General features: G+C 48.6%; 1 protein-coding gene across 2 annotated transcripts in view; it reads right to left on the reverse strand.

Moving 5' to 3' along the window:
• The window catches only part of CREB3L1 (cAMP responsive element binding protein 3 like 1), a 45,067-nt gene that overhangs the window by 11,953 nt on the left and 8,288 nt on the right, over nucleotides 1-24,826 (reverse strand). The window contains exons 2-6 of one of the 2 annotated variants that reach the window (XM_059474297.1): nucleotides 8,976-9,204; nucleotides 4,081-4,241; nucleotides 2,440-2,518; nucleotides 1,368-1,525; nucleotides 594-743 (exon numbers count right to left, since the gene is read on the reverse strand). In XM_059474297.1, coding sequence (XP_059330280.1) covers nucleotides 594-743; nucleotides 1,368-1,525; nucleotides 2,440-2,518; nucleotides 4,081-4,241; nucleotides 8,976-9,204 — 777 coding nt within the window. Of the gene's footprint in view, nucleotides 1-593; nucleotides 744-1,367; nucleotides 1,529-2,439; nucleotides 2,519-4,080; nucleotides 4,242-8,975; nucleotides 9,205-24,826 lie in introns of both variants that reach the window. The other variant, XM_059474295.1, reaches the window with a different exon arrangement.

The following is a 24,826-nucleotide window of genomic DNA, read 5'->3' on the forward strand; positions in this document are numbered from 1 at the left end:
CTCTTCTTGGCTTGTAACCTGCAACCATTTGTTGCATTATGCCCTTCGCTGCCCTGCCAAAAGCATCTTCAGGGTTGCATTCCACTCCACTGACTCACATGGGTATGTGCTGTGGCCATTTGGGCTGATTCTGCTCCAGGCCACTTCTGAGTCACTGGGTGATTAGTTCAGTCTCACCATTTCTCCCACAGGATGCTTTCTAATCCCAGTCTAAAGTATCACAGCCTCTGCCTGGTTAGTGAACACTCTGCATCACCTATCCCGCACCATGCAATGGCTTTGGTTTCCCTGTCCTAGCAACAAGGCCTGACCTGACCAGTTTGTCTGATCTGTGGACCCTATCCCACACCACATCCTCCCAGGAGCTGTACTGGAAGCCACACTTCCAAGGTCTGGCTGTATGCAAAGCATGCAAGCAGAGATGCCCTTTGGCACCTTTTTGTGGGTTGGGAGGCTCATGCTAGTGTACCAAAGGCACGATCCCACCTTTTCTGAGCTGCAGTGGCACTGAGGAGGTGAGGGTAACTACAGCACTGGGCAGCCTAAGATGCTCTGGAATCATGGGAAATGAATGATTCATTTTTTGCAGTCACCTTGTTCTTGATTTTCCTCCTGACCCTCTTCAGTGCTTTCTCCTCTGCTTTGGTGAGGGGCAGCTTGGTAGGAATGGGGTAACCCTCTGCAATCAAGGTACGCTTCTCTTCTTCAGTCAAGAGCAGTGGGCCAGAGGTTCCTTGTAACTTCTGAAACACACAGAGAGCATTCATCAGTGTCAGCAAGGAGTTCTACCCCAGTGATCCTCCTTAAGGCCTTGCAGAGCAGCCAGAGGCTGTACACATCAGAGTGGTGCCCACATACACTGCTGCCCACTGACACCAAACAGGTGCAGGGCAGTGCTCTTTCCTACTCTCAACCTGATCTGGGGGCACAACTCAGCAAGCAACTTCTTTCCTCTTTTACTTGGGAGGGCATCTGTTCCTTCATAGAGAGGCTGGCTACACACTCGCACACCTGCCAACAAACTTCTGGGCAACAGTTAAAATGGTCTGGTTACTGGAATTCTCAGTAATTCCTCTCTCATTAGCCTTCTCAGAAAGTCCTGTTAGTGCATAGGCCACTTCCCAAAGTATGGATGAAAGACAGCACCTGCTAAAACAAAGTAGATGCTGGTAGATATGCAAGATTGGTTGTGCATCTTCTCACTCCTGTAAGCATTTACCCTTGTGCTAAGACATCGCATTGCCTTGACAGAGCATTTCAGCTTGGAGACCTTAGCAAGGGCAGGAACCTCCACATAAGCCCTGGAAATCCTACAAACCCCTCTGAGCAGCAAGGAAGCCTGTGTCCCAGCCCTGTTGCCTCCTTACATGTGGTGCTGTGAGGAGAGGTGAGGAGGAGATGGCAGTAGAAGAGCGAGCAGCAGGCCGGGCTGGGCTGGAGGGAGGCAGGGACCGAGGGCTCTGAGATCCGTCACTGTCACTGCCATGGCTGCTAGGTGGAGTTGGAGGCATCTGCACCAGGTCATCTACTGAGGAATAAGGAGATCAAGTCAATGGCTTTCATGTCAGCCTGTTGGTACAGGCATAGGGTTATGCCCCCTGCCATAACACAGGGCTGAAAGGAGAGGATGATGAATTTCAGAAGATGGGGTGAGCCTGAGAAAAAGGCTTGACTGAGCACTGCCCAAGACAGAGGTTAGACTGACCTCAAATGTGCTAAACTAGGAACTGCAGAGGAGCTGGCAGGGTTTTGCCACGGAACTGAAGGTATTTACAAAGCAATAAGGTGCTCCAGTGTCAACCAGAAAGAAGTAAAAAGCCTGTGATGTTTTGCTCCATAGCCTGTTCACAAGTACAGGAAGCTCTGTGAGAGCAGAGCTCTTCCAAAAGCACTGCAGGGCTCACACACTTGCCAGCACACTTGATCCAACAGAGCTCCGGTCACTCAGTTGGTTTCCAAGCACTTGAAAACTGTCCCCACTTTGTACTGGAGAGCCCTAGGGGCCTTAATGGAGGTGGGAATATGCCTAAGGAATGTCTCTCTGCGGCAGTGGGAGTTCCCATAGTGCTTTCATTTGTGCATCGGCAGATTTTCAGATGCTTGGGTTTCTTTCAAATTAAACTAGATCCTGAATTTCCTGACTTTCAGATGGTTATTTTTGGATAGCTCTACAGTCTCTCTGAGGATTTTAAAGGCACTCTTGCATATTTCCAACTCTGAAGTAGCCTGTTTTGCCTGGGAGTTCCTGTCTGAACAATTTTGTTTGTGGCTCCTGATGCAGACACTGATCTGAGTTAGAACAGTGCCCACTCTTCTGGTGTTCTCTGCCCCAGTGCTACCTTATATGCACAGCTCTGCCTTTAGGTGTTGTCTTTCTGCCCTGTATATAACAATCTATAGCTGAGTAATATAGTTGACCAGGAAATTCTATCTTCTTACCTGTAGGTACATTTAGAAACTGGTTCACCTCTTTGGGTTCAGCTTTGATCACAGGTGCTGGAGTCATTTCTATAGGAACCTGTGGAAGAGAAGCACAAAGAGCTCTTGGCCACTGCCACATCCCCTGCCCAGAAGGCTCCCACCAGTTCTGCCCATAGCCACTGGCCAACTGCTGCCTGTCCTGCCCCATCTCACAGCTCTGCCCCAGAGGAGCCTCTCACCACGGAGGAAACCAAGACTTCAAACATAAGCCCCTGAAGTCTCAGTTGCTGGGCACACAGAGTGCAAACACATTTACAGAGGAAGTGGCACTGGAAGATGGATGTGCTGCCAAGCAATGCACTGAGCTGAGTATCTCCAAAAGGGAGACAACTTTTATTCTTGGCAATTCTTCCTTTGATAGACCCAGACAGTGTAATTTAAACCAACCCCTGTATTACCATGGGAAGTCCTTCTTTGATCTGCCTTCATTATAAATGGGAGTATAGAGGTTGTACAGAAACAGAACAACCATGCTGCCCTGTTCATGTGACTTTCACCAGGGACACTGGGCAACTGTTTTCAATTGGAGGGGACTGAGAGCTGAATAAAGAGTAGATTTACTCCCATCTGTGTTATGCTGCCCCTCAGTCTCCTGGCTTGCCAGCCCCCAGCCCACCATAGGGTGGAGTTTTTACACTAAACAGACACATTGCAAACTCCTCCAGACTGTAAACACAGCTGAGAGAGCACCATGGTATGGCTGCTAAGCATACACAGCAGAGATTGGAGGGCACAGCAAGTTCAAGCTGTATAAATAATAGAGGAAGTTTGTGCACAGTTTTGGCTGGAAGAACCCATTTGTTTTGGATGGTTGTTTAAATAGGAAGATGTTCAACATGAGTGAAAAAAGGAACTGAATCCCAGAGATGTTCTACTGTTATCTACTGAGCTGCTACAAGATAGGCAAGGTCTGTGGGAGACTGGTCAGACCTTCTCATCCAACACAGCTGGAGTCAAGGCCAGCTGAACTAAGCCCTCAACTTACACCCACATACCAGTGGCATAAGTGAACCTCCTTCAGACAAACAGACTTCTTAAAGAACCTAGATATGACCAAAAGAGTTGGCCCCTTGTTACACAGAAATAATAAATCCTGCTGCTTCATAGGAAAAGGCAAGCAGGACCTAGAGTGGGACCAACATTTCCAGTGAGCAGCTCCAAAGAGTGAGAGGCCATGTGACAAGTCCAAAGGCATGAAAAAGACAGTGGCAGAGCAGGGGCCTATATGGAGGAATAGTGAGGTCACTGGCATCGCATTAATTGACAGTGTTCTCTGAAAAATGAAAATAAGCCAAGCGTGGCTACAGAGATACTGGCATATTGGAGGGGGCAGATCTCCAGTAGGTGCAAGCTTAGAGCTTTTGGCTTTTGTGCCAAGGAAACATGCTTATATTTAACCAAGATTGTAAAGCCTTCTGGGCTGCCATTTCAAGAGGAGAATGACAAATAATAGAGTGTCTGGGCTTTGTAACATCTTCTTCTGTCTGTTCAGTAGCTAAATCACCTTGCAGGACCCTGCAGTCTCATGTTTGCATCTGCACCACCAGGGGTGCCGCTGTGCGAGAGCCCAGGTTCCCGACACATCTTAGATGGGCTCACCTCCTCAGGGAGTGGCAGTCTCTGCAGAGGGTTGAGGTTCAGCACTGGTATGGAGCTGGCAGGTAGCTGGGACTCAGGCAGGTCTAGAGGCAGGTTCTGTTCCTGTTTCACCATGATGGAGCATAGTTTGGGCCCCAGTGACCACACTCCATTCTCCAGCTCTGAAACATGCACAACGTGAGAGTCAAACTCCAGCAAGAGGAGGGCAAGGAGAAAAGAAGCCATGCAGACAGCTTCCTCTGACTGAGGAGGCTGCCTCTCCAAGTTCAGCACTGTCACCACACAAGCATGTGTGGTGACTGTGTACACAACACAGAGTACAAAAGGGAATGAACCCCCAGTGTGTGCTCCCCAATGTGTGGGGAGCAGACAGGACAGAGATAGAGGAATTGTGTCTCTGCTGGGCTCTGACTGTACAGCCCAAGCTCTGGAGGACAGTTGCAGGGTTTCTCCCCCCAGTAATGTCTAGGTCTCATCCTCTGGAGCTTATTTATATTTAGGGTTCAGTGAGAGGAGGATGCTGGGCTGTTGCTCCATAGGCAGCATGGCCAGCATCACAGATCTGCCAGGTGATTTACCAAGAATAGCACCATCTCTGTGCTGGTGAGCTGGTGAGAGAGCAAGCATGATGACAGTGAAAGGCTGGCAATGCTGCTTTGGCCACCTGATGATGTTGTGCCAAGTACCAGGGCTTTGCTGCATGACAGAAGAGGAAGGAGGTCTATTTCTGTGGAAGGAAGCCCACTGCTGCACCTGCTTGTGAGGCTGCTTCCACAGCTGCTCCCCTCAGTCTCACCTCTGAGACTCTCTTCTCTACCCTGAGCTGCTCAGGGGACTGCTGTCCACAGCTGTACCCTGCTGCCATTGCTGGCAGGGACAAGAAGCACCAGTGAGGGAAAGGGAATGTCTAAAGAGAAATGAATGGAGCCGTGGGGACATGCTCCCCTTGCCTCCTGCCTGCTCTGTCCCATGCACATCTGTGGTGTGAGCCTGGCTTGCCCATCTGGGATCTCTACTTCCCATGCAGATGGGAAAAGGACTGCTAGGCAGTAGAGCTGCCTGGGCTCTGCTCTAAACTTTCGGTCTTTGCTCTTCAAATACTTCAGCCTGCCAAAAGGCTACTCCCAGCTGGCCTGCAGCCTTACACCCTCCTTCCTAATCCTCATCCATTCCCTTTCCCTTTTTATCTGACAAGTAAAAATACATTTGGCTTGACATAGGACAGACTATTGCTAAGTGTGTCACCAGAGAGAGCTCCAGTTGCCTCCACAAGGCCACAGTCTGACTCACTCTCTAACCTCTCTGCACTGCTCTCTGCATGCAACACTCTCAGTCAGGCCCAGGGATGTTGCCTAGCTGTCTGCTGCCCAGAGCAGTTCTGTAGTGCAGGCCTCAGTCCAGAAGATGTCTTGGCAAGAGGAGAGAGGGAGAAAGGTCTTTCTCTGCTCCAGAAAAGCCTGCACAAAGAAGAGTACAAACAAGCAGCTGTTGACATGGGAGCTGCCATCTGATCTAACTTAAACATATGTTAACATTGTCTTTGCCCTACTCGGCCTCTGTTTTCAGGAGAGGCCAGGGCAGAATCCTGCCTCTGGCCTTTGCTTGGACAGAGTGGTGTTAAAGCCCAGACAAGAATTCTATATGATAACACAGTGTTGGCCTTGCCAATGGAATATGTTGTTTTCCTGTCTTTGGTCTAGCACCTCTTATTTCTGCCCAGCAAGTCTCTCTAGCAGATGTTCATTCCTTCCAGCTGCCTCTGTGACTGGACGTTGTCAAGCACAGAGGCAGATCCTGTGGCTGCTGCGTGTGTGTCTCAGCTGTGAGTGCTGCTCTCAGTGCTGCTGGATTGCTTTCTAGAGCTTCCCACAATGCAGCAGGGCTAATGTCATCAGGCAGCATCTCAGGCAGGCGTGCACTGTACAGCTGAGACAACACAGAGCCTACTGAGCAGACACAGAGTGGATTGTGTTTTCTGTGTCCTGCTAAGGACACTGAACCCAAAGCAAGTAGTGAAGTCCTAGTTACCCTGGTATGCAGACAAACCCTTCTGATGGAAGGAGGCAAAGTGTCACACAGCCACCAGTGTTTGTATCCAGAAAATTTGGACTGACTTCTGCCTTTCACAGAAATGAGGGACCTTGAGAGATCTTTCAGTCTATCCTACTGCTCTAGGCAAGTTCAACTAAACCTATGTCAATCCTGATAGATGATTCACTTGAACCTACCCCTTTGAAAAGTGCTGAAGAGTTCACAGCATCCTCCATTTAAACTCTTCTGTGGTTTTGTAATGCCCACCGTGGGAACATTTTGCCTGCTGACTACTCTGTAGTTCCTTACTGTCATTTGAAGCCTTTTCCTCCTCATCCTTTTTGTTGCAAAGATCTGCATTTCTCTTTTGCTCAGATGTGTGGGGTATCTTTCTGTGAGGGCTGCTGCTGAAGCAAGTTACCAGACAAGGGAGAGCAGACCACCAAGGGCTCTCCCTGACCAGACTTGACTCAGTGAGAGAGTAGCCTCCAGTGCTGTCAGTCCAGACAGGCCAAGGAGCAGACACCCAAATAAGTATGTGCCGTCCTCCCATTTCCTGTCTACATTCTGACCCTGGTCTCTTTCCCACCCTCGGAGATTCTTCTGGGGAGTGATTGGGTTACAGAATCAGAGACAAATAAGGCATCAGAGGGTCAATGAGGGACTGAGGAGTAGGCATCTTTTGTAGAGGCATCTAGGTTCCGCTGCCTGTGAGGATATTTCAGAGGTAACACTGTAACACTGCAGATTTCACTCTAAGTTGGTGGATGAGGCATGCCAAGACACTCATACTCTGCTCTAGATATTCTGTAGATGCTCTGTACCTACTGGGAAGAAATGTGGCTGAGAGATATCTGTAGCTGCCCAGGGTTCAGGAGGCAAAGAGCAGTGAGAAAGCAGGACCTGTACAGGAGGGCAGGCACTAACCTGAGGCTGGTCCAGTGCTCACAGTTCTGCACAACCCTGGCTCTCCCTGCTCCTGGCATCAAATCACACCCTGCAAAACTCAGGGCTGGTACTGAGGGATGAAGCAGCCAATCAGTATGCACAAGCCATCTGGAAAGCAGACTCCACTGATAAGCAGGGCCACAATGCACCCAGTGGCTTGCCCTAGCTGGCCTGTGTTAGTCTGTGTTAGTGGGAACCATGTGGGAAGGGGCAGGATTTGGAAGAGTTTTGGAGATCTGCAGAAAAGCTGCGAGAAAGCTGATAAAAAGCAAGCTTCAGCCAGCTCCAAGCCTAGACAGAGCAGGGGCATTCCTGAGGAGCTCTGTAGAATGAGCAGAGCTTGCTTAATGTTAAAGAAAAAACATTTCTGGGTAATTAATTGGAACTGAATGTCTAAAAGGATTGAGACTGGATGGAGCTGTGCCAAAAGGACTGCACAGTGTTGCAAATACTGGACCTGACTCAGGGTTTCACTAGAATATGACTCACATGCAATTATGAGCCAAAAAAGCCCTGGAAAGATGAGCTGAATTATCCAGCTGCAGGACTGGGTGCATGGATCCTATGCCTGCCATTGTAATGCCAGGCCTTACTCCCTTATAAAACTGATCTGCACACTCAGAGAGAAGTGCCAGGCCCATCTCAAACTCTTCTGGTTTATGCACTGGATACCCTATGCTGGCCTCTGCTCAAGGGTCAGTGTGACACTCCATTCAAGAGAGTCATGATCTTGCCTTTGAGACATAACAGCTGAAGGAAGGGCACGTGCAGACACAGTGGAGAGAAGGAGAAGTGGTGCTGAGTGTCTCAGAAAGGAGCTCTTGAGATAGCTTCATGCTGGCAGTCTTCATCTCACTGCTTTCTACAAACGCATTCTTTTGGCTTCTCTCATTCTCATCTCCTCCCATTCATTTTCAGGGGCAAAAGAAAGCTGTGGTTTTTTGTTCATGATGGTTTGGGGGTTTTTTTGTTAGTTGCCCCCTCCAAGACTGTACCAGGGTTGAAACTAAGGAAAAAGAAATGCAAATTGAAAGCTTTTTTGGTACTAAAGCAGAGTTGCTTGGATTGCCATAAACCTCTCTCCCAGCATCTCTCTGAGATGCCCCTAAGGAATGTGGCAGATGGTTGTGCCTTTTCAAGGACCAAAGATGTAGCAGAGGCCAGCCTTCTCTCCTTCTGCCTTGGCGTTTGTACCAGAAAGCTGGGATCACTCCTAGTCATGAGAGGAAGCCTCTGTCCCAGGTCTCACTGTTGCTCAAAGGAATAGCTGTCTTCTGTGTATACTGAGCCTGTGCCACTGCTTTTTCAGGCAGCCTGGTGTCCATCAGCTGTTGGGACACCCACACAATCCCACAAATTACAGGACTCTCTGCAAGGACAGCTCTAAAAATACCCAGCCATCATAAATTATCCTGAAATGAATTGTTTTAAAAATAAGTTTTGAAATGACTGTTCCCCTCTGTCTCCTGCTAAAAGATCTGCTGGTAAAGAAGGCACTTAGCTTTCCACATGTACCAGCGCTGGTTTCAGCCAGAGACTCATGCTTCCTATGTGCAAGCCAAAACCCTGCTTCCTGATGCCAAAACGGAGCTGGATCTAGGGCATCCACACCCAAGTTTGCAGGGTCCTAAAAAGACATTGCCTGTTGCTTGCCAGAAGCTGGCAGCACACTAAGCCACAGCCAATTACCATCCTTGTAAATAGCAGTAAGCCCAGCAAAGGAGTAATGTGACTATCACAGTACAAATGGAAGGGAAAAATGTGGCTGTATTTGACAACAGCAAATCAAATTCTTCCCTGTATTGGACATGTGCAAGCCCAAGGAACAGCCAGTTTGTCCTTACATATGAAAGCCAGCCAGAGCCTCTGCTAAGAGACGCACCCAAAGCTGAGCAGTGTGCACATCTCACGCTCACCGTTAGCATTATCTTCAGTCTTGACAGGCACAAGGGGGCTCTGGGGAGCAGAGTCTCCACTGAGGGAATAGCTGTGCTCTGCCTGGATGCCTGGAGTGGGTGGATCCAGGTCCATGTCCAGCAGAGGGTTCTTCTCAGCCAGTACCGGGTCATCGAAGAAACTGCTGAAGAGGTCATTGGAGAAATCCTCCATGTTGTCAGAGAAGTGATCCAGGTTCTCTGAGAAATGCTAAGGAAAGACAAAGGGAGAAAGAGCATTAGTGTCAACTCCAAGAGGGATCTGAGAGCCTTCCTCCACACTGAGAGTCAAACCTCAGCATCAATTCCTATTCCTCACCTCCATCAGTCTGACTAAACACCTCGAAATAAGATAGAAAGGGATGTTGTGCTGTACATCACTGCATGTTTATCTATGCCACAAACACGCATGAAACTTTTCTACATCATCTTATCTTCCCATTCCTTTGTGAGTATCTCTATGTGTCTTATAAACATCATCTCACTGTGACAACAAAATGAATAGAATACAAGAAAGAGATTCCTGTGATGATAAAATGTAAGTGTGGCACAAAGTCATGGTCTTCAGCACCTGTCCTTAGTGACAGACACTTTTTCATGTTCTCTGCAAACAGCAATAGGCACATTGATGCCCCAGAGGATATCAATCCAGCTGCTGATTTCTATCAGAGAAAAAAGATCAGTTGGATCAACATAACAGGGAAGGCCCCCTGTTGTATTTAATTTCCTCTGGGATTTAACAGCCCCTCTGTAGACCATATGAGGCTGTACTTCAGCCAGATAATGCCTGTGAAATTCAGCTCCCCGATGAAGTTTAAACACTACAGATGGGCTGTTAACAACAAACAATCATTCCACTAATCATTCCAGTAACAGTCAGTAAATCTGGCCAGTGCTGCTGCAGAGCTGAGTTCCTGATGCTACAGGGAACCTTCTTCCTTTGAGGCATATCCTCCTATTCAGAAGTCAAATCACTAACTTTTCCATTTGCTACAACAAAGCATTGGTTGGGCAGGGAGAAAAATGATGGCTGCCAAACACCAGCTGAAAAATTATCCTATTTGTTGGCAGATTGAGGCTTCTGGCTCAGGGAGAGGAAAGAAAAGACAGATAGATTCAAGTGACTATATTACACAGACAGAACTGTGTAACTTAAATGAACTGGAGATAGCTCAGTAGAGTCAGACTGGGTCTGTCCCCCCACCCCCTGCCTGGAAAAGCATCTCGGTGGGCAGAAAGGCATTGAAAGCAGTATACTGAAATACCAAGAGCCACAGGGTATGAATGAGAGTGGGAGAGACCACGTAGGTCCTGGAGTGGAGACATGAATGCAAATGAATTCCAGAGTGAGAGCTCAGCTCAGCAGAGAGCCTGGCTTCTAGAGGAGCACAGGGTGTGTGCAGTCCTTTCTTTCCCCAGTGCTAGGACTGAGGCAGGAGGTGGCCAGAGGACCCCGGATGCTGGAGTCTGTAGGTTCCTGCTCCTACTGGAAGGTATATTTGTTTTACCTCAGCACAGTACCACTCTGTCAACATTCCACTGGCTGGCAGAGCTTTGGAGTGAGGCTGGGGAGTGAAGCAGGCTCTAGATGAACAGACCCACACTTCCCACCAAGTGGGGGAGGTAAATGGTAAGGGCCAGCAATCTCCAACATGTCAGTGTCTTTCACCCTCCAACATCATCCTTCAGCTGCTCCATTTAAAACCTCAGATGCTTACACAGCATGCTGGAAGTGGGGGTGGAGTCCCTGCCACCTGCATTCTGCCTGACATGAGGTTTCTCTCCATTTACTTCCTTCCCACCTGTCCTCTGACTGCCTGGGGTGACAGCCCCATCCAAGGCTTCCCTGGAGACCAGACACTGCATGTGCAAGTAGGGTGGAGAAGGCACACTCATACTAAATCCTAGTGTTGAGGCCCTCCCTGCAATGTCTGGGCTAAAGTTTTCTCCACTTGTTCCCACAGCAGAAGCAGAGTTGGCGGGGTAATTTGGTAAAATCCACCCAGCCATTTCTAAGTTGCCTAGGAGCATTTTTGCACTTGAATCAAGTAACAGAAAACACCTACCATCTGTGGGGAATGTAACTTCAGAGGGAGCTGAGTCAGCAGATGGAACTGGGTTAGGTAGTTATCTAAAATGCACTGGAAAACCAGGTTTTGTCCCATCCTACAGCTTAGAAAGATAGAGTTTGGAGTCCTGAGCATTAACCCCAGAGAGCGCCTGCTCATGTAACAGCTGTTCTTTGTCTTGTGCTCTCTAAACAACACAAGCAAACACAGGATGTGAACACGATAGCCTTATGGTAAGGGCGAGAACCACAGAAAAGTGAAGAGATTCAGAGTGCTGGCTGCTAATGCACCACAACACAGCAGAGCTGGGCTCAAATCATATTTCATGTTGTAACTCTGAAAACTAGAACCACTGTGTAGCCATGGAAGAGAAGCAGAGCTAGATGGACAACTGTGGGGAGAGCTGTCTGTGACACTGCCATGTGCTTCCAATTTCTTTCACAACTGTGCATTAACAAAGGCAGAGGTGGGATTGAAGACAGTCAAGAAAATGCATCTATGCAGTAGTTACACAGATTATCTTTTCGCGGCATCCCACCCACATTTAGAACAATGATCCCTTGGTCAGTCAACAATCTCTCTATTGTTGGACAAACCTACCTAGAGGAAAGAGGCGGAGATGCGCCTCTGGCTCTATTCCGAAACAAAAAAAAAATCACCCCAGCAGCTGCTGAGGGGTGAGAGATGAGTAATGAGTGCAAGGGACTGAGTATCAGAGCCTTAACACAGGCACCAACATTGGCAAGAGTAATTTCAGGTTTCTCGTTATTTTAGACACCACACAGCAGACTTGCTCGTGGAAGACCTCACTGTTTGGAAATGAGGATGAAGGCAACACTGTTCTCCCAGAGGTGCAGGAGTTCAAGTCCCCAAGAGACCATTCTCTCCCAAGAGACAGAGACCTACTGCACAGTACAGGAAAAACATGAGTGATGGGCAGAGAATGAAACTTGCACCCCTCTCTGGGAATCCAGAAATGTTGTGGAATCTACCCCACTCTGGGCTACTGGGTCTTATCCTCCTAAATACTGGCAAAGCCTTCTCATCAAAGCAGCCCGTTTCAGCTCTCACCACTCACACATATACCAGTCCAACATCTCCAAACACAGTTGATGGAGAGAAGGGAGCTAGCCCATGAGATTGGCCATAAATATAGTTTTTATCAAAGGGGGCACCAAGGATCCAAAACCCTCAAGGAGGGAGAGCACCTAGAGCTGACACAGAGCTGGAGATTGTTGTTTTACTCAAAGAAGGTGGCAAGAGGCAGAGGAAAACAGCAGAAGGAAGAGTAAAGCAAACAAAAATAATAACATGGGTTTGTAGCTGGCTATACCCATAATGGAAACTATGGGACCAGCAGGAAGCTGTCACCACATCCCAGGAAAACTACTGGGGCTCTTGGGTTGACTGTTTCTCTTCTGAAGTCAACAGGTATTGTTAATTTTAGACTTCTAATTTGTATAAGACAGCGGTGCATGCAACCACATGGTAAGAAGAGTGTCCTCTTGTCAAGATCCAACTGTGATGGACACAGTGAGGAGCAACCCAGAGTTTATTTTGGCTAGATGGCATCAAAACCACTACTAATTAGTTTAGCTTGAGCCTGTTAATGCAGAATATGCAAATTTTGTCCCACCCAGCCTAATTCTGGGAAGTGCACTTATCTGGCAAAACTTAGAGAAAGCTTCAGCTGTACTTCTCCTTCGCATGTGTGAGAGAGGGTTCAGAGAACTGGGAAATGGTGACTGAGGGCTGTGTACATCACACTAGCACATGGCAGGGTCAATGCTCCAAGCTTCTGAGCAATGAATAGAAGCAGGTTTATCGCCTGACCAAATGGATAGCAGCTTTATCCTTGCTGGCTGGAATGGAAGGCGCTGGCTGGTCACTAGCCCTCCGTTCCCACCCAGGTTGGGGCCAGCACAGCTAAAGGTCTTCATGTGCTGCCATGAAATGACAAGACTAGGCTGGGCTTTGGGGAGACTTTTGCCAATGCAATGGCAGTGAAGATCTCAGCGGACCAGGGAAGGTTCCAGAAAGAGTCCATGGAACTTGGGTGTGAATGAAGATGGGATAGACAGAGATTCACAAGCATAGCAGCCTCGTCCTCTCACAGCTTCTTCAAGACCAAAGCTCCTTGAGAGTGCCTTCCAACCAGCCTGAGATCAGCCAGCTCCTGCTCCTCAGAAGAATGGCCAAGAGTTTCTAATTGTGACAATGAAGGGCTCAGCAACTGCTGAGAGTCTCCTTTCAGACATTTCAAGTAGCTTTCATGCAGATGGGTCGGGCTTTAGCAAGGGGGACCAGTCAACTGGGAAACTTGACCCTTACCATCCTGGCCTAGAGGGAGTGGGTGTGCAGTGCACTGAGGGAAAACAGTTTCCAGATGGGATACAAAGCTCACAGCACAGTCTCATTTTGCATTATTCGCTCCTGTTATCTTCCCCTCCCTTTCACACTCTCCTTCTTTCTTCTTCTAAGTATGCTCCAAAGCCAAGAAATAGCACGAGATGTGTTTCCAAAGCTGTATTACCAGTGAGCGGTCAGGGAGGGGGCAGCCAAGGGACAGAAATGCAATGGCGGGGATGTGCTGAATTTCCTGATCCAAGCCCAATTTCTGGCTGCCTGTCCCCCTCAAACTCTAGGAGGACAGGGAGGCAGCGCCCAAAGAGGATGAGCCAGTGCGTACAGGTATGGGGAGGCAACAAGCATTGCATCTCTAGGCCCTACAGAGTGCCTTACCCTGGTGCCACAGTAGAATCTGCTCAGCTGAGGCCACCTCAGGCATGGGGAGAGAGTGAGAATCTGTCAGCTCCTGGCTTCTGCTCCCTCCCACTCCCGGTGATCGACACAGGCACTGACTCTTCCAAACATATTTCCACCACATGTTTTCATCCTGACCTCATGCTTAGGGTTGTCTAAATAGCACACTGTATGTGCGTGCGTGCACTTCTCATTCAAACACCCTTTCCTGTTGTACAACAGTTATCTTGGGAGCTAATGCAAGGCATCCAGACATCCAAATGCAAGCTCTACATATACCCCCACCCAGAGATGGTGTTAGAACTCTGGAGGCCTCAAGGAGAGACTGAGGCACAAAGCCTTCTCCCATGACCAGTTGCACATGAGATGACTTAAGGTAGCACTCTTGTAGCCCAGCGGCACCATGTATGGCTGAGGAGGTGATGACTTCCTCCCCCTGGATCCACTTCTCTGGACTCATCCTGGCTGCATCTGTCCCTTCTTTTCCCTTTCATGTTTCCATTCTTTGACTGTGACTTTCCCCTTCCCACCTCCAGCTGAGTTGTTTGGACACAATCTTCCTTCAGGATCAGCCTGGTTCTCACAGCCTCTCTCATCCCACCACAACAGTCTCGCTCCAAAGAGAAAGCACCGAGGGGCTAAATCCAGCTGGGCAGCAGCCCAGGCCCAGGAGACGAAAGGCCTTTGCAGGTTGGAGGTTCTGCTCATGCTGGCAAGCAGTTAAAATGGGGAGGGGATTCTTCTGAGTTTTCTCTTTTCTTTTGAAAATTTTTTCCTCTTTGCTTGCCAAGATAAATCTCCCATCCCAGCTGTGACATCTGCATTTCCCTTCTCTGCTTTCACTAAGGAATGAAGCCCCCTGCACTCCAGCTGCACAGCCGAGGTTTTCTTTACATTCCAGGAAAGAAGAGCCCATACACTCCAGACAGTCCTTCTGCTCTCTTTAAAATGCAGAGAATTTTAGACCTTATGAAAGTGAAGTTCTCAACTGTGTTAATAAGATTCAGACAGGAGAGACAAATGCTATGCACACTTCTCCACACAGCCAGATAGTGCATGTGCACCCCAAGGGGCACAAGTGATCATCCAACCACCCCTTGGCTGCCACCACTCTGCTGCTTCTCTATCCTGAACGCATATTGCTCTTGTACCTCACAAATCACAGGTCCCTGCTGATCCATGCCTGGTCCACCCAGGCCCCTGGTGTGCCTGAGCAGCTTGCCACTGACCTGCTACCCCCTTGCTGTTGCTGCTTCTCTGTGTGGCATGGCCAAAGCCCCAAAGGCCAAACTGCCTGTGAATGCCACTGTCATTCCCCTCCAGCAGCAGGACCACATCCTGAGCGGCAGCACTCTGTCTTTCCTAGGCACTGCATCAATGCCCAAGTCACCTGTGACTACTTTCAGCACCACAACCTTGGCACGTATGGTGGACCAAACATACCAGACACCGCAGGGTGGCAGGGTTCGACTGATCTGGAACTAGACCCAGAATTTGCTGCTGTCTGTAGAATCATAGAATCACAGAACCACTTAGGTGGGAAAAGACCTCTGAAATCACTGAATCTAAGCTATGACTGAACACCATGTCAACTGGAACATAGCAACAAATGCCACAGCCAGTCCTTCCTTAAACACTTCCAGGGATGGTGACTCCACTACCTCTCTGGGCAGTCCATTCCAACGTCTAATCACCCTTTTTCTGTATAAATTCTTGCTAATGTTCAACCTAAACCTGCAGTTTAAGACTACATCCTCTCATCCTGTCTCTAGTTGCCTGGGAGAAGAGTCAGACCTCCACCTGGCCACAAACTCCTTCCAGGGAGTTGTAGAGAGTGATAAGTTCTCCCCTGAGCCTGCTCTTGTCCCTGCAAGACACAGGCACAACTCGCTGTGGAAACCTCCTTGCACCGCGCATCCGTGCCAAGGGCCTGGATTTACAATTTCCAGCGCTAGGCGCCACAGGAGCTAGGAGGGACCGTCGGCGGCTCAAGGCACGGCCGGGGGAGGGCGGTGGCGGGCGCGGCGCCCAGCCGGGCGCAGCAGCGGCGGGGCAGCCACGGCCGAGGAGCCGCAGCCCCTCAGGACAGCCCGGCCGCGCGGGCACGGCGGCGGCGGTTTAACGGTCGCCGCGGCGCGCTTCCAACGGCCCGCAGCCGCGACCGCCCATTGGCCGGCGGCGCCGGGAGGCGGCCAATGGGAGGCGGCTGGCAGCGGCGCGGCGCGGCGCGCGGGAGGAGTGCAGGGTTAGGACGGAGCGGCGCGGGCCGGCCCCGCTCAGCCCGGCACGCAGGCACGGGGAGCGCCCGGCACATCGCCGCACACGCGGCTCCCGCGGCTCGCCGAAACCTCCCTGGCAGGCAGGAAGGCTTCCTGGAGTCACCCCCTCCTGCCCTACAACCCAGGCAGGGGGGACAAAGCTGACGGAGCCGGTGATGGTGTTAAAAACGTGCACGACACAGACCGCATGGAAGTTTCGTGGCCGAGACTGCAGAAGTGTAATACCAGCTCAGAGTTCACACACCCGCAGTTCATTGGGGAGAATCTTGGGAGGCACCAGGCACGGGGGAATACGGCGACTTAAGTCTTTAACTTAAAAGCTTATGCCCCTGAAAGAATGAAAAGGGAGTAAAAGGTATGTGGAAAGTTGAAATCTGCTAGCCTGTGACTGGGTTTCCCAGTGGCCCCAACGGAGGGGTTTGAGTGCTGCTAAAGTCATGGACACTGATGTCTCCATACCTGGCACCAGTGTGTTCAGCTAAATGGGATTAGCAGCTGGCACACAGCACCACAGGCAGTACAGAACCCAGGCTGAGGGGATTCACAAGACAAGTGGCATTGCAGCGTGGCCACAGCAGTGTGGCCATTTGTGTGCTCTCCTACCACCTGGTAGGTGGGTGCCAGGTTCAGAGCAGGTATGCATGTGCTAGGGAGGAGAGGGGAAATAGCAGCCTCTCCTTGGGCAAAACAGGCTCTGCTGGCCTAGGGTGAAGAGCAGCTACAGTACAGGTCTGCCTATGGCAGCTGAATCTGGAGAGATAGGAGCACCTCTCCTCCCAGCAGTGGCACCCTGGAAGATAAAAAGGAATGCCTCTGCTTTTCAGCATGCTTTTGCTGTGTGTATGCTACATATGCAATGAATGTCCCAAATTTCCTTTGGCTTACAACTGCCTTGCAGCTGACTCTGATAAAAAAAAATTAGAGCAGGACTTAAACCATACGCAGAACAGGACACAACTCTCTCAGGATGAAACGTTTGGATTGGCTGCAACCCTCATTTGGTAGAAGATTTGGGGCAAATATCTAGGAGTTTGTGAAAGGTAAATAAAAAGCTTGTCCTGCTAGGCTTTTTTTGAGCTTGGAGAACTGAAGACAAAACTTGCTTGCTACAAAACAAAGCCAGCGTTATTTCCAAGCCATTGTGGTGGCAGCTGGGTTGTGTTCAAACAGAGATGTGTAGGCGCTGTTCTCCGTGGGAATGCAGGTATCCCTGGGCAAGCTGGCGGGGATCTCTTCCTCTTCTTCACTCCTTCCCAAGCCAAGGTCAGTCTCCAGGCAGAGACTTCACACGAGCAGTAGCCCTTAGAGAGAGAAGCTGTATTGTCATCTCCGTCCCCAGATCTCTGCTGTCTTGGCTGAATTAGTGCTTTTCCTGTTTGTGTGAACATGGCAGCCTCAGCTGCGTTTGCATCAGGCTCCCACTGACACCCTAACTCCACACCATGATGGGGCTTCCAGCTGCTGTAGCATCTGGGAGTGGGACCTCATGTGAACTTAGTGTCCTTATGTGTGAAAATATAATCCATCATTTTTGGGAAGGCCCTATCTGCTATGTTAGCCTGATCCACCCCGACCCAGGTGTGCCCTTGCAGAGCCCATCCACCCTTTCTCCTTCCCCACCCAGGCACACAGCCAGAACACAACTGGGTGTCCATAGCCATGTCTGCACACCCCAGGGATGCATCCCCAGCCCAGCCCTGCAAATCCAGAGGTGAATCTACGCTGGAAAACCCTACATGGATTTAATTGTGTGCAGCATGTCTGCCTGGGCAATTTAGAGAAAAATTCTGCTTAATGGTGAGGGATGCACAGTGTGACAGCAGGCAGGGCAAGTGAAAGGAAATAATAGTTTATTCTATGTGACTTGTGTGACTATACTGCCATGCTGATGTGAAACCATTTCACATTATCACCAAAAGACATGAAATGCAATAGACATGAAAGTTCAATACAATTAAAATAAATTAGAGAGGTGCTGCTGCTCAAGCCATTCACCAGTCAGTGGGATGGCAATGTTTATTCAATAACCAAAACAAATTGGAATAAATGCCACTCCACCATTTCTTCTATCTTTTTTGGAAGCTTCTGGCCCTGGCCAGTAAGGAGTTGAAGCTGCCAGAGTTGGCAGATCTCTGCTCTTACACAGCTTGTAAGGCCCATGCCATTATGGGCCTTTTTTTCCTGCATCTTGCAAGAAAGCATCAAGAAAGACACGTTGGTAGATAGAGGAAATCTGCTCTGGGAGATAACCAGAGGAGGACAAGGAAAGGTCTGAATTATCTTTACAATCATCTTCATTTGTCTCATTGAAACTGTTTCTCTTTAGCTCAGAGACCAAAATCAGAGATAATTCACATTTTGTCCCCTGGCAGGTCTCTGGAGACCCATAAAGAAAAGCAGGCCTTGAAAGAGGAAGAGCTGTACTCTGTTCATGTCCAAAAGCTGAGGCATGCAGCTAATACCAAACATTACTGGTGGCTTTCATTCCCTGGGCCTTTGTAAAGGGCACTTAACAGAGCAACGAAGTCTGGGCCAGCTGATTTGTGACTCAAGGATGTGAAGGATTTTCACATAAAATCTTGAGAGAGCAAGAGCTGGGACTCTCTCCAGTGGCCAGGCTGGGCAAAAGTTGGGTTTTGCAAGCAGCAGACTGAACAGGGTTCTGCACCAGGACAGTTTTCAAAGCAATTCAACTTGGAATGCAGATTTCTGACCTTCTGCCAACATCTCAGTGGAAAATCTGTGCCCTAAGCAGCAGATAGGAAGTTAATCTTCAGCTCCAATGCTGAGGGTACCATTTTCACCTCAGCAGTGTAGCTGCAAAAACCAGAGTCTCTGGAGAGTAGGGAAATCCTTCCTAGGCCACAAAGAGCAGTAAGGCCTCTCAGACCATTTGTCACTACTGGGGTAACCTGAATTAACTCCATCCTGGGGTAGAATGAAGATGTGATGCTGGTGAACCAGGGGTAAAAGCCCTGCATTTCCAAAGATAAGGGTGGATATCTGACTGGTCAGACATCAGGCACTCACTTCAACCATGGGATGAAAATCATAGCTGAAGGATAAAAGGAAGCCAATGAAAACCCCTTTTCAACACCTGGCTCTCCAGCTATCCCTTCTTCAAGCTGCACTTCTCCACATCAAGGCCCAGCAGCCAAGGACCCTGTAGCTGGTGAAAAGAAGTTGAAATATGGAGATACATGGTATCATGTACTCAAGCAATGTGAGAAGCTTCTGAGAAGAAAAGATCCCACGTTCATTTAAAGCCAGGAAACCTATTATGCCCTGAACTCCTGCTGTGAAAGCTCCTGCATCTGAGATCAAGCAGACATCTGCACCACAGCATTGGAATGGTCTCTGCAGAAGCTGGTGGATTTTGGAATCCATTTTCTGGACATCCCTGGACAAGGGAAATGATGGATAACCTCATGGGTTTTAGGGCTTCGAGGAACCACTCTGGTAATCAAATATGACTTCTTACAGAGCTGAGTGTGTCCTGCTTCAAATTCATCATCTGCAACTGAGCTCAGTTTAAAGGCTCCAGATACATCCAGACCTTTCAAAAAAAAAAAAAAAAAACACCCAAAACCAAAAACCAAAAAAAGCCCAAAAAAACTCCATCCCAAAACACAACATAAAAAAACAACAACTGTTGTAGAAGAGAAATACAGTTACCAAACAAAGAAGTCACTGCAAAGAGGGATTCTCTAGCTTAAGCCTCCAAAATGTTTCCTCAGGCTTTTTACTCTTAGATAAACGAGTCCTTACCACCATAGATTTTCCTGAGAACAAATAAATCCAAGTCACCTTTCATCTGTGTGGTATGGCATGGCCACCTTGCCAGGTTGTTCTGGATGCAGGGAGAACTTGAGGAGTTATGTAGTTGTAGACATGTAACTCCATGTTACCAGCATATTCAAAGATTAAATTATCTTTCTGTGTAATTAATTGCTTTTATTATTATTTGATTATGTTAAATAGATTTTAACATAATTTAATCACAGGTGGAAGTGAGTGATTCCTGTGGCAGAAGAAGTTACATCCCTGCCATGGTGGCCAGTGCTGCAAAGCAACAATGAAGACTGTGTGAGCGTCAGAAAATCAAGACAAAAGCTACAGTGATTTGGCTTCTGGATATTCTTTCAGACAGCGCCTTATTTTGCAGATATACAATTCAGTACAAGAAGCAACCTTTCAGTATCCATCATGGTTTTATGTGCAACAAAAGAAAAAAAGCATCAGTGAGGTCTTCCCTCTTTGTTCCTTAACCTTGATGCTAGGTGAATTTTCCCAAGTATAGTGGTCTCAATAAACAGGAAACTTTTCACAAGTGCCCAATATGTGTCCCAGCAAAGATCCAGTCCCCTGCTCCTGCCTGGATCCTCACAGCATCTGGCCTTTCATGCCAACCTCTTCCCTCATGCCTCTGCTGCTCGATACCCCCCTGCTTCACTCCTCCTTCATCTTCCTCCTGTCTCTCTCTGAAAGGGTGCACACATCTGGCTTGCCTTTCTTGTGTGATAAATCTCACCCTGCATCTTGGGTTTATTTTCTGAAAGTTTTGAATGGTGTCTTGGAAATGCTGTTGGACAATAGGAGCTCTTTGAACCCAGGCCAGCTGGACGGGACTCTTGCATTGCAGCTGACATGCAGGCTTTGGCGGTCTTTCTCGACTCTTTCCTCCCTTTTCTTTACAACATTTGAGTCGTCCTCAAACTTTATTTTTGGAGTGGGCAGAGCATTTCTGAATCTTTTCATCATTATATTATTATTCATTATGGTCATAACTATTTCTCTTTCTGCTGGCACTCCTGGGTGGATCTCTCCTCTCTCACTTAATATCTTGGGTACGACTACCTTGGCCACAACCCACTCAAGCAGTGACTCAGAATCCCTGGCCTGTTCCCAGGAGAGATGCAAGAGTTTTGCCAATTGGTTTAAAAAGAGGCAATCATTTTCCAGAGCTACTCTCTCACTCAACAGAGCTGAGCTGTGTGGAAAAGCTCAGCTCTGTGGTTCCAGGGAGTCCATCTCTGGTGGACAGGCTGTCCCTGGGTTATTATGAAAGCAAAGCCCTGCTCTCTTCACATGCAAACAGGATGACTTCTGAACCAGGCAGTAGGATTCTCCACTGAAAATAATTTCATTCCCTGGGGGTCACTGCACTTATTTTTCTCATTCCCAAGCTCCTGGAGGAAACAAAGCTAAGGGAGGCATGTGGGCAGGATGAGGCATTGTAAGGGAGGGAGTACTGGATGCTCAGGTCAAACTGTTGCCTAATGTATCACCACACAACTACCCACATCTTGAGTCAGAGTGGAGAATGGCATAATCTGAAGCAGGCCCTCGTATTGCTGGGTCTGAGGTTTGCCTGCAGCAGTGGTACATGATAGAGAAATCCCAATCTTCTTCCTCTGAGAGTCTCAGATTCCCCAACCATGCAGGAGGGTGGGAATTGCTCTGATTCTAAAAGCAGGAGGGGATGACCATCTATGGCTTGACTGTTTGTCCCTCTACACATTCAGTTTAGACAGTGAAGAAGGCTGTTTTGTTCCTGTGTGGCTTCTATGACTTACAGACCTTCAAACTGTGCTCTTATTTCATTTCATAAATCTTCATTTCCTGTGCTAGGAAGGATACAAGAAAAAAAGAGATGGCTGGTCTTGGTGAGGCATGGCAGTCTCCCACAGAACATGGTGGCAACCTGAGTGAATCCTTCTGAGTGGACAGCACTGCCTCCTGCAAATGGCACTGAGTGATGGAGGGAAGGGGATGACAGGTCTTCCACTATCAAGAGCAGGTACTTGGCAATGTCAGACCAGACCCTTTCCAGCCTTCCTTCCTATGTGCTGGGAAGCCCACCTGCTTCACAGGGCAGTCAAAAGCCCTGGTGTTCCCCGGTGCAGGTATTTGTAAAGAAGAGGGACTGAGATCATCAGTTGCTTTTTACTCACATCTACTGAAGAGAGGAGGAATAGGTCTTGAGTCAAGTAAAACTCTCCTTGCTCCTGTTCTGCTGCAAGATCCAGCAGGGCAGGAAAGCCCGGGAGCATCTGGGAACAGGGGTCCCTCTCTGTGCTGGTGTTGAAGCTGAGCCAACTCCAGAGCTCAGCCGCCGTGGTCCAAGCACCAGGCAGAGGTGTCACTCTCTCTCCAGCTGCAGCATGGTGCAAAGCACGGCTGGTTCCACGTGCAGGGCTGCTTCTCCCGGGCTGGCAGGCTGGCTGCAGCCGGCCTCCGCTCCTGCTGGCAGGGTGGCATTGCTGCCTCTGCTTGAGGAATGCAAACCGCCTGAGCTGAGCTTGAGGATCGGCCAGGAAAAGTCCACAAATAGCAACAGGAAATCAAAATGCCCGCTCCAGACGTGCACTAGATATGAGGCCATCCAGCACAAGGAGAAAAATCAAATGCTGGACAATGGAGATTACATCATGCTGTGGATGAACACGTGAGCCCATCCAGATGGGGCCATGCCAACAGGTCCAGATGGCTCAGGAATGCTAACTGCATAGCTACCTCTCTCATCTTTGCTTTTTTGTCCCTCTTTCTTTCCCTGTTTTCCAACCCTTCTGGCGTTCTTCACTCTTTACCAGAATAAGTAAATAAATCCTCTGACAACTCTGTGTAATTCGATTTCATCAAATATCAGGGGGCATCTGAGACCAGCGGGTGGGAAACTGTTCTGGACATGGCACTTTGTAGGTATCAAAGGTGCTGGGTGACCTCACCACACTGTGTGGCTCCTAGACTTGACACAGTAATGTATGCCTTCACCTCACCTGGGACTTCACCTCCAGGTCACAAAGGAGGAGGTTCTAAGGGCTGTTTGCCTGGAGTCTGAAGCATGCAGGAAAATTAAGAAATCAGCATTACTCCTGCTCTGCTGCAGCTCACCCCAGCTGCTTACAGCTGCCCCTGACTGCTCACTGTGGCTGCAGCTACAATGGGAGGGAGAAAACAGTTTTGCTGTCCTAGCTAGCAGCCCCTACTGATCACCCTGGTACTGATTAGCAGCAAAGAAAAGCACAGCAGCCTCTGTTCACTCCCCAGTATTGACCAGAGCAGCATCTGCTGCTACTCCGCTCTCTCCCAGCATGATAAAAAAGAGCTGAAAACTCTGTAAGAAAAAAGTGAAAGGTATGTGCTTTGCCAGGTCTGAAAAAGGGCTGCAGGCCATTTGCTCATTAATTACTGCTAATCCAGCTGCTGAACCACTGCCAACTATATTTGACAAAACCTGAAGAGCAGGAGAAGGATCAGAGGATAGAAAAGCAACCTCTGCATCACTCCTCCCAATGGATGATGGTGATCCTAACTTTACAACAGGCCAGACAGAGTTACTGTGAAGAAAAGGCACTTCCAAAGAAAGGGAAAGTGCAAAAACATGTGCTGAGCAGCAGGAGGGACTGACATGGGTCTTGAATATCATGCTAGGGACTGACAAAGCCATGACATTCTGGTATTTTATGAGAAGGAGCTTGTTACCTCCTTCTCATTTACAAACCAGCAGAGAAATAGTTTGGGAGCCTGAGAACTCAGCCCAGCACTGACCATGCAGCAGCTTGGGGCAAAAATAAAACAGGGTGCTCTCAGCAAGTTGCACCAAACTGAGAGAGAACCTAAGTTTTGTGCCTGAGCCAGAATCTGGTTGTACAGTGGAGGATGAGGTATGAGTATAGCCCGTTCACTGGATTTATAAAGCACAAATTGTTTGGTTTTCAGTAAGGCCCAGAATGGTCAGGCCAGTAACAGCATGGGACAAAAGTACTTTAGTTTAAATCCTGATGCTGACCAATGCAGTCATTCATACTGACACAGAAAGATTACTCTGGATTAGCTTGAAGTATCTGAGGTCAGATAGAGACACGTGCAATCTACAGGGATAAGGAACAGGAGAGGGGTGAAGGATAGCTGGGATATCAGTGGAGAATAGATCAGCCAAACTGAAAATGTGGCAAATATCATGTGTAGCTGCAAAGTCATTGAAAAAGAGTCCAACTAGGGAAGCAAAGTAATAGCTCCTATGGATCTTTCCTGGCAGATACTTACTAGCAAAACCTCACTCCAGTCTTAATTTTTGTTAATCTGCTTCACCCATTGGTGACAGTGCTCCTTTTCAGTAAGAATAAGGATGTCCACTTTTTTTATAGGGATCAAAAGCTGCCTCACTGCAAGTGACACCCTGAAGATCACACACTAAGGAACTGGCAGAGCCAGGACTGACATACAGTTGTCCCATTCCCAACAACGCACTGCAGCGCTGTCCATAAAGATAGAAAAACACAACAAAAACAAACCCAATATCATTCAATTGGCAATTCAGTATTTGTGGCTCAACAGCACCTCATCAACTGTGAGCGTCTGCCACATTTGCTTGGAAAGAAGAGCCACATTTCCAGAATTCCCTGGGCAAAGAGCTCTCAGACTGAGAGACTGAAAAGTCTTTGAAAGAAACCTTCCATCAACAGTTTTTACAAATGTCAGAGCTGGTTTCCTCCTCCCTGAGCTGCCTGGCTCGCAGTCCCTCCCCCCCCGGGACAGCAGTGAACTTAGCCAAAAGCACCTGCCCAGCTCCTTCCTTCAACTGTCATGAATTTAGCAGACTCATTTAACATCAAGCTGCTCTGACATGCAGCAATTAACTTCTGAGGCTCTGGAACTGCGTCCTCCTCTTCATCCTGGTCTCCCTCTACCTTCTTCCCCTTCTAGAGGGGAAAGCTCT

Source organism: Ammospiza nelsoni, chromosome 6 (assembly GCF_027579445.1).
Source record: "Ammospiza nelsoni isolate bAmmNel1 chromosome 6, bAmmNel1.pri, whole genome shotgun sequence".
Lineage (NCBI taxonomy): Eukaryota > Metazoa > Chordata > Aves > Passeriformes > Passerellidae > Ammospiza > Ammospiza nelsoni.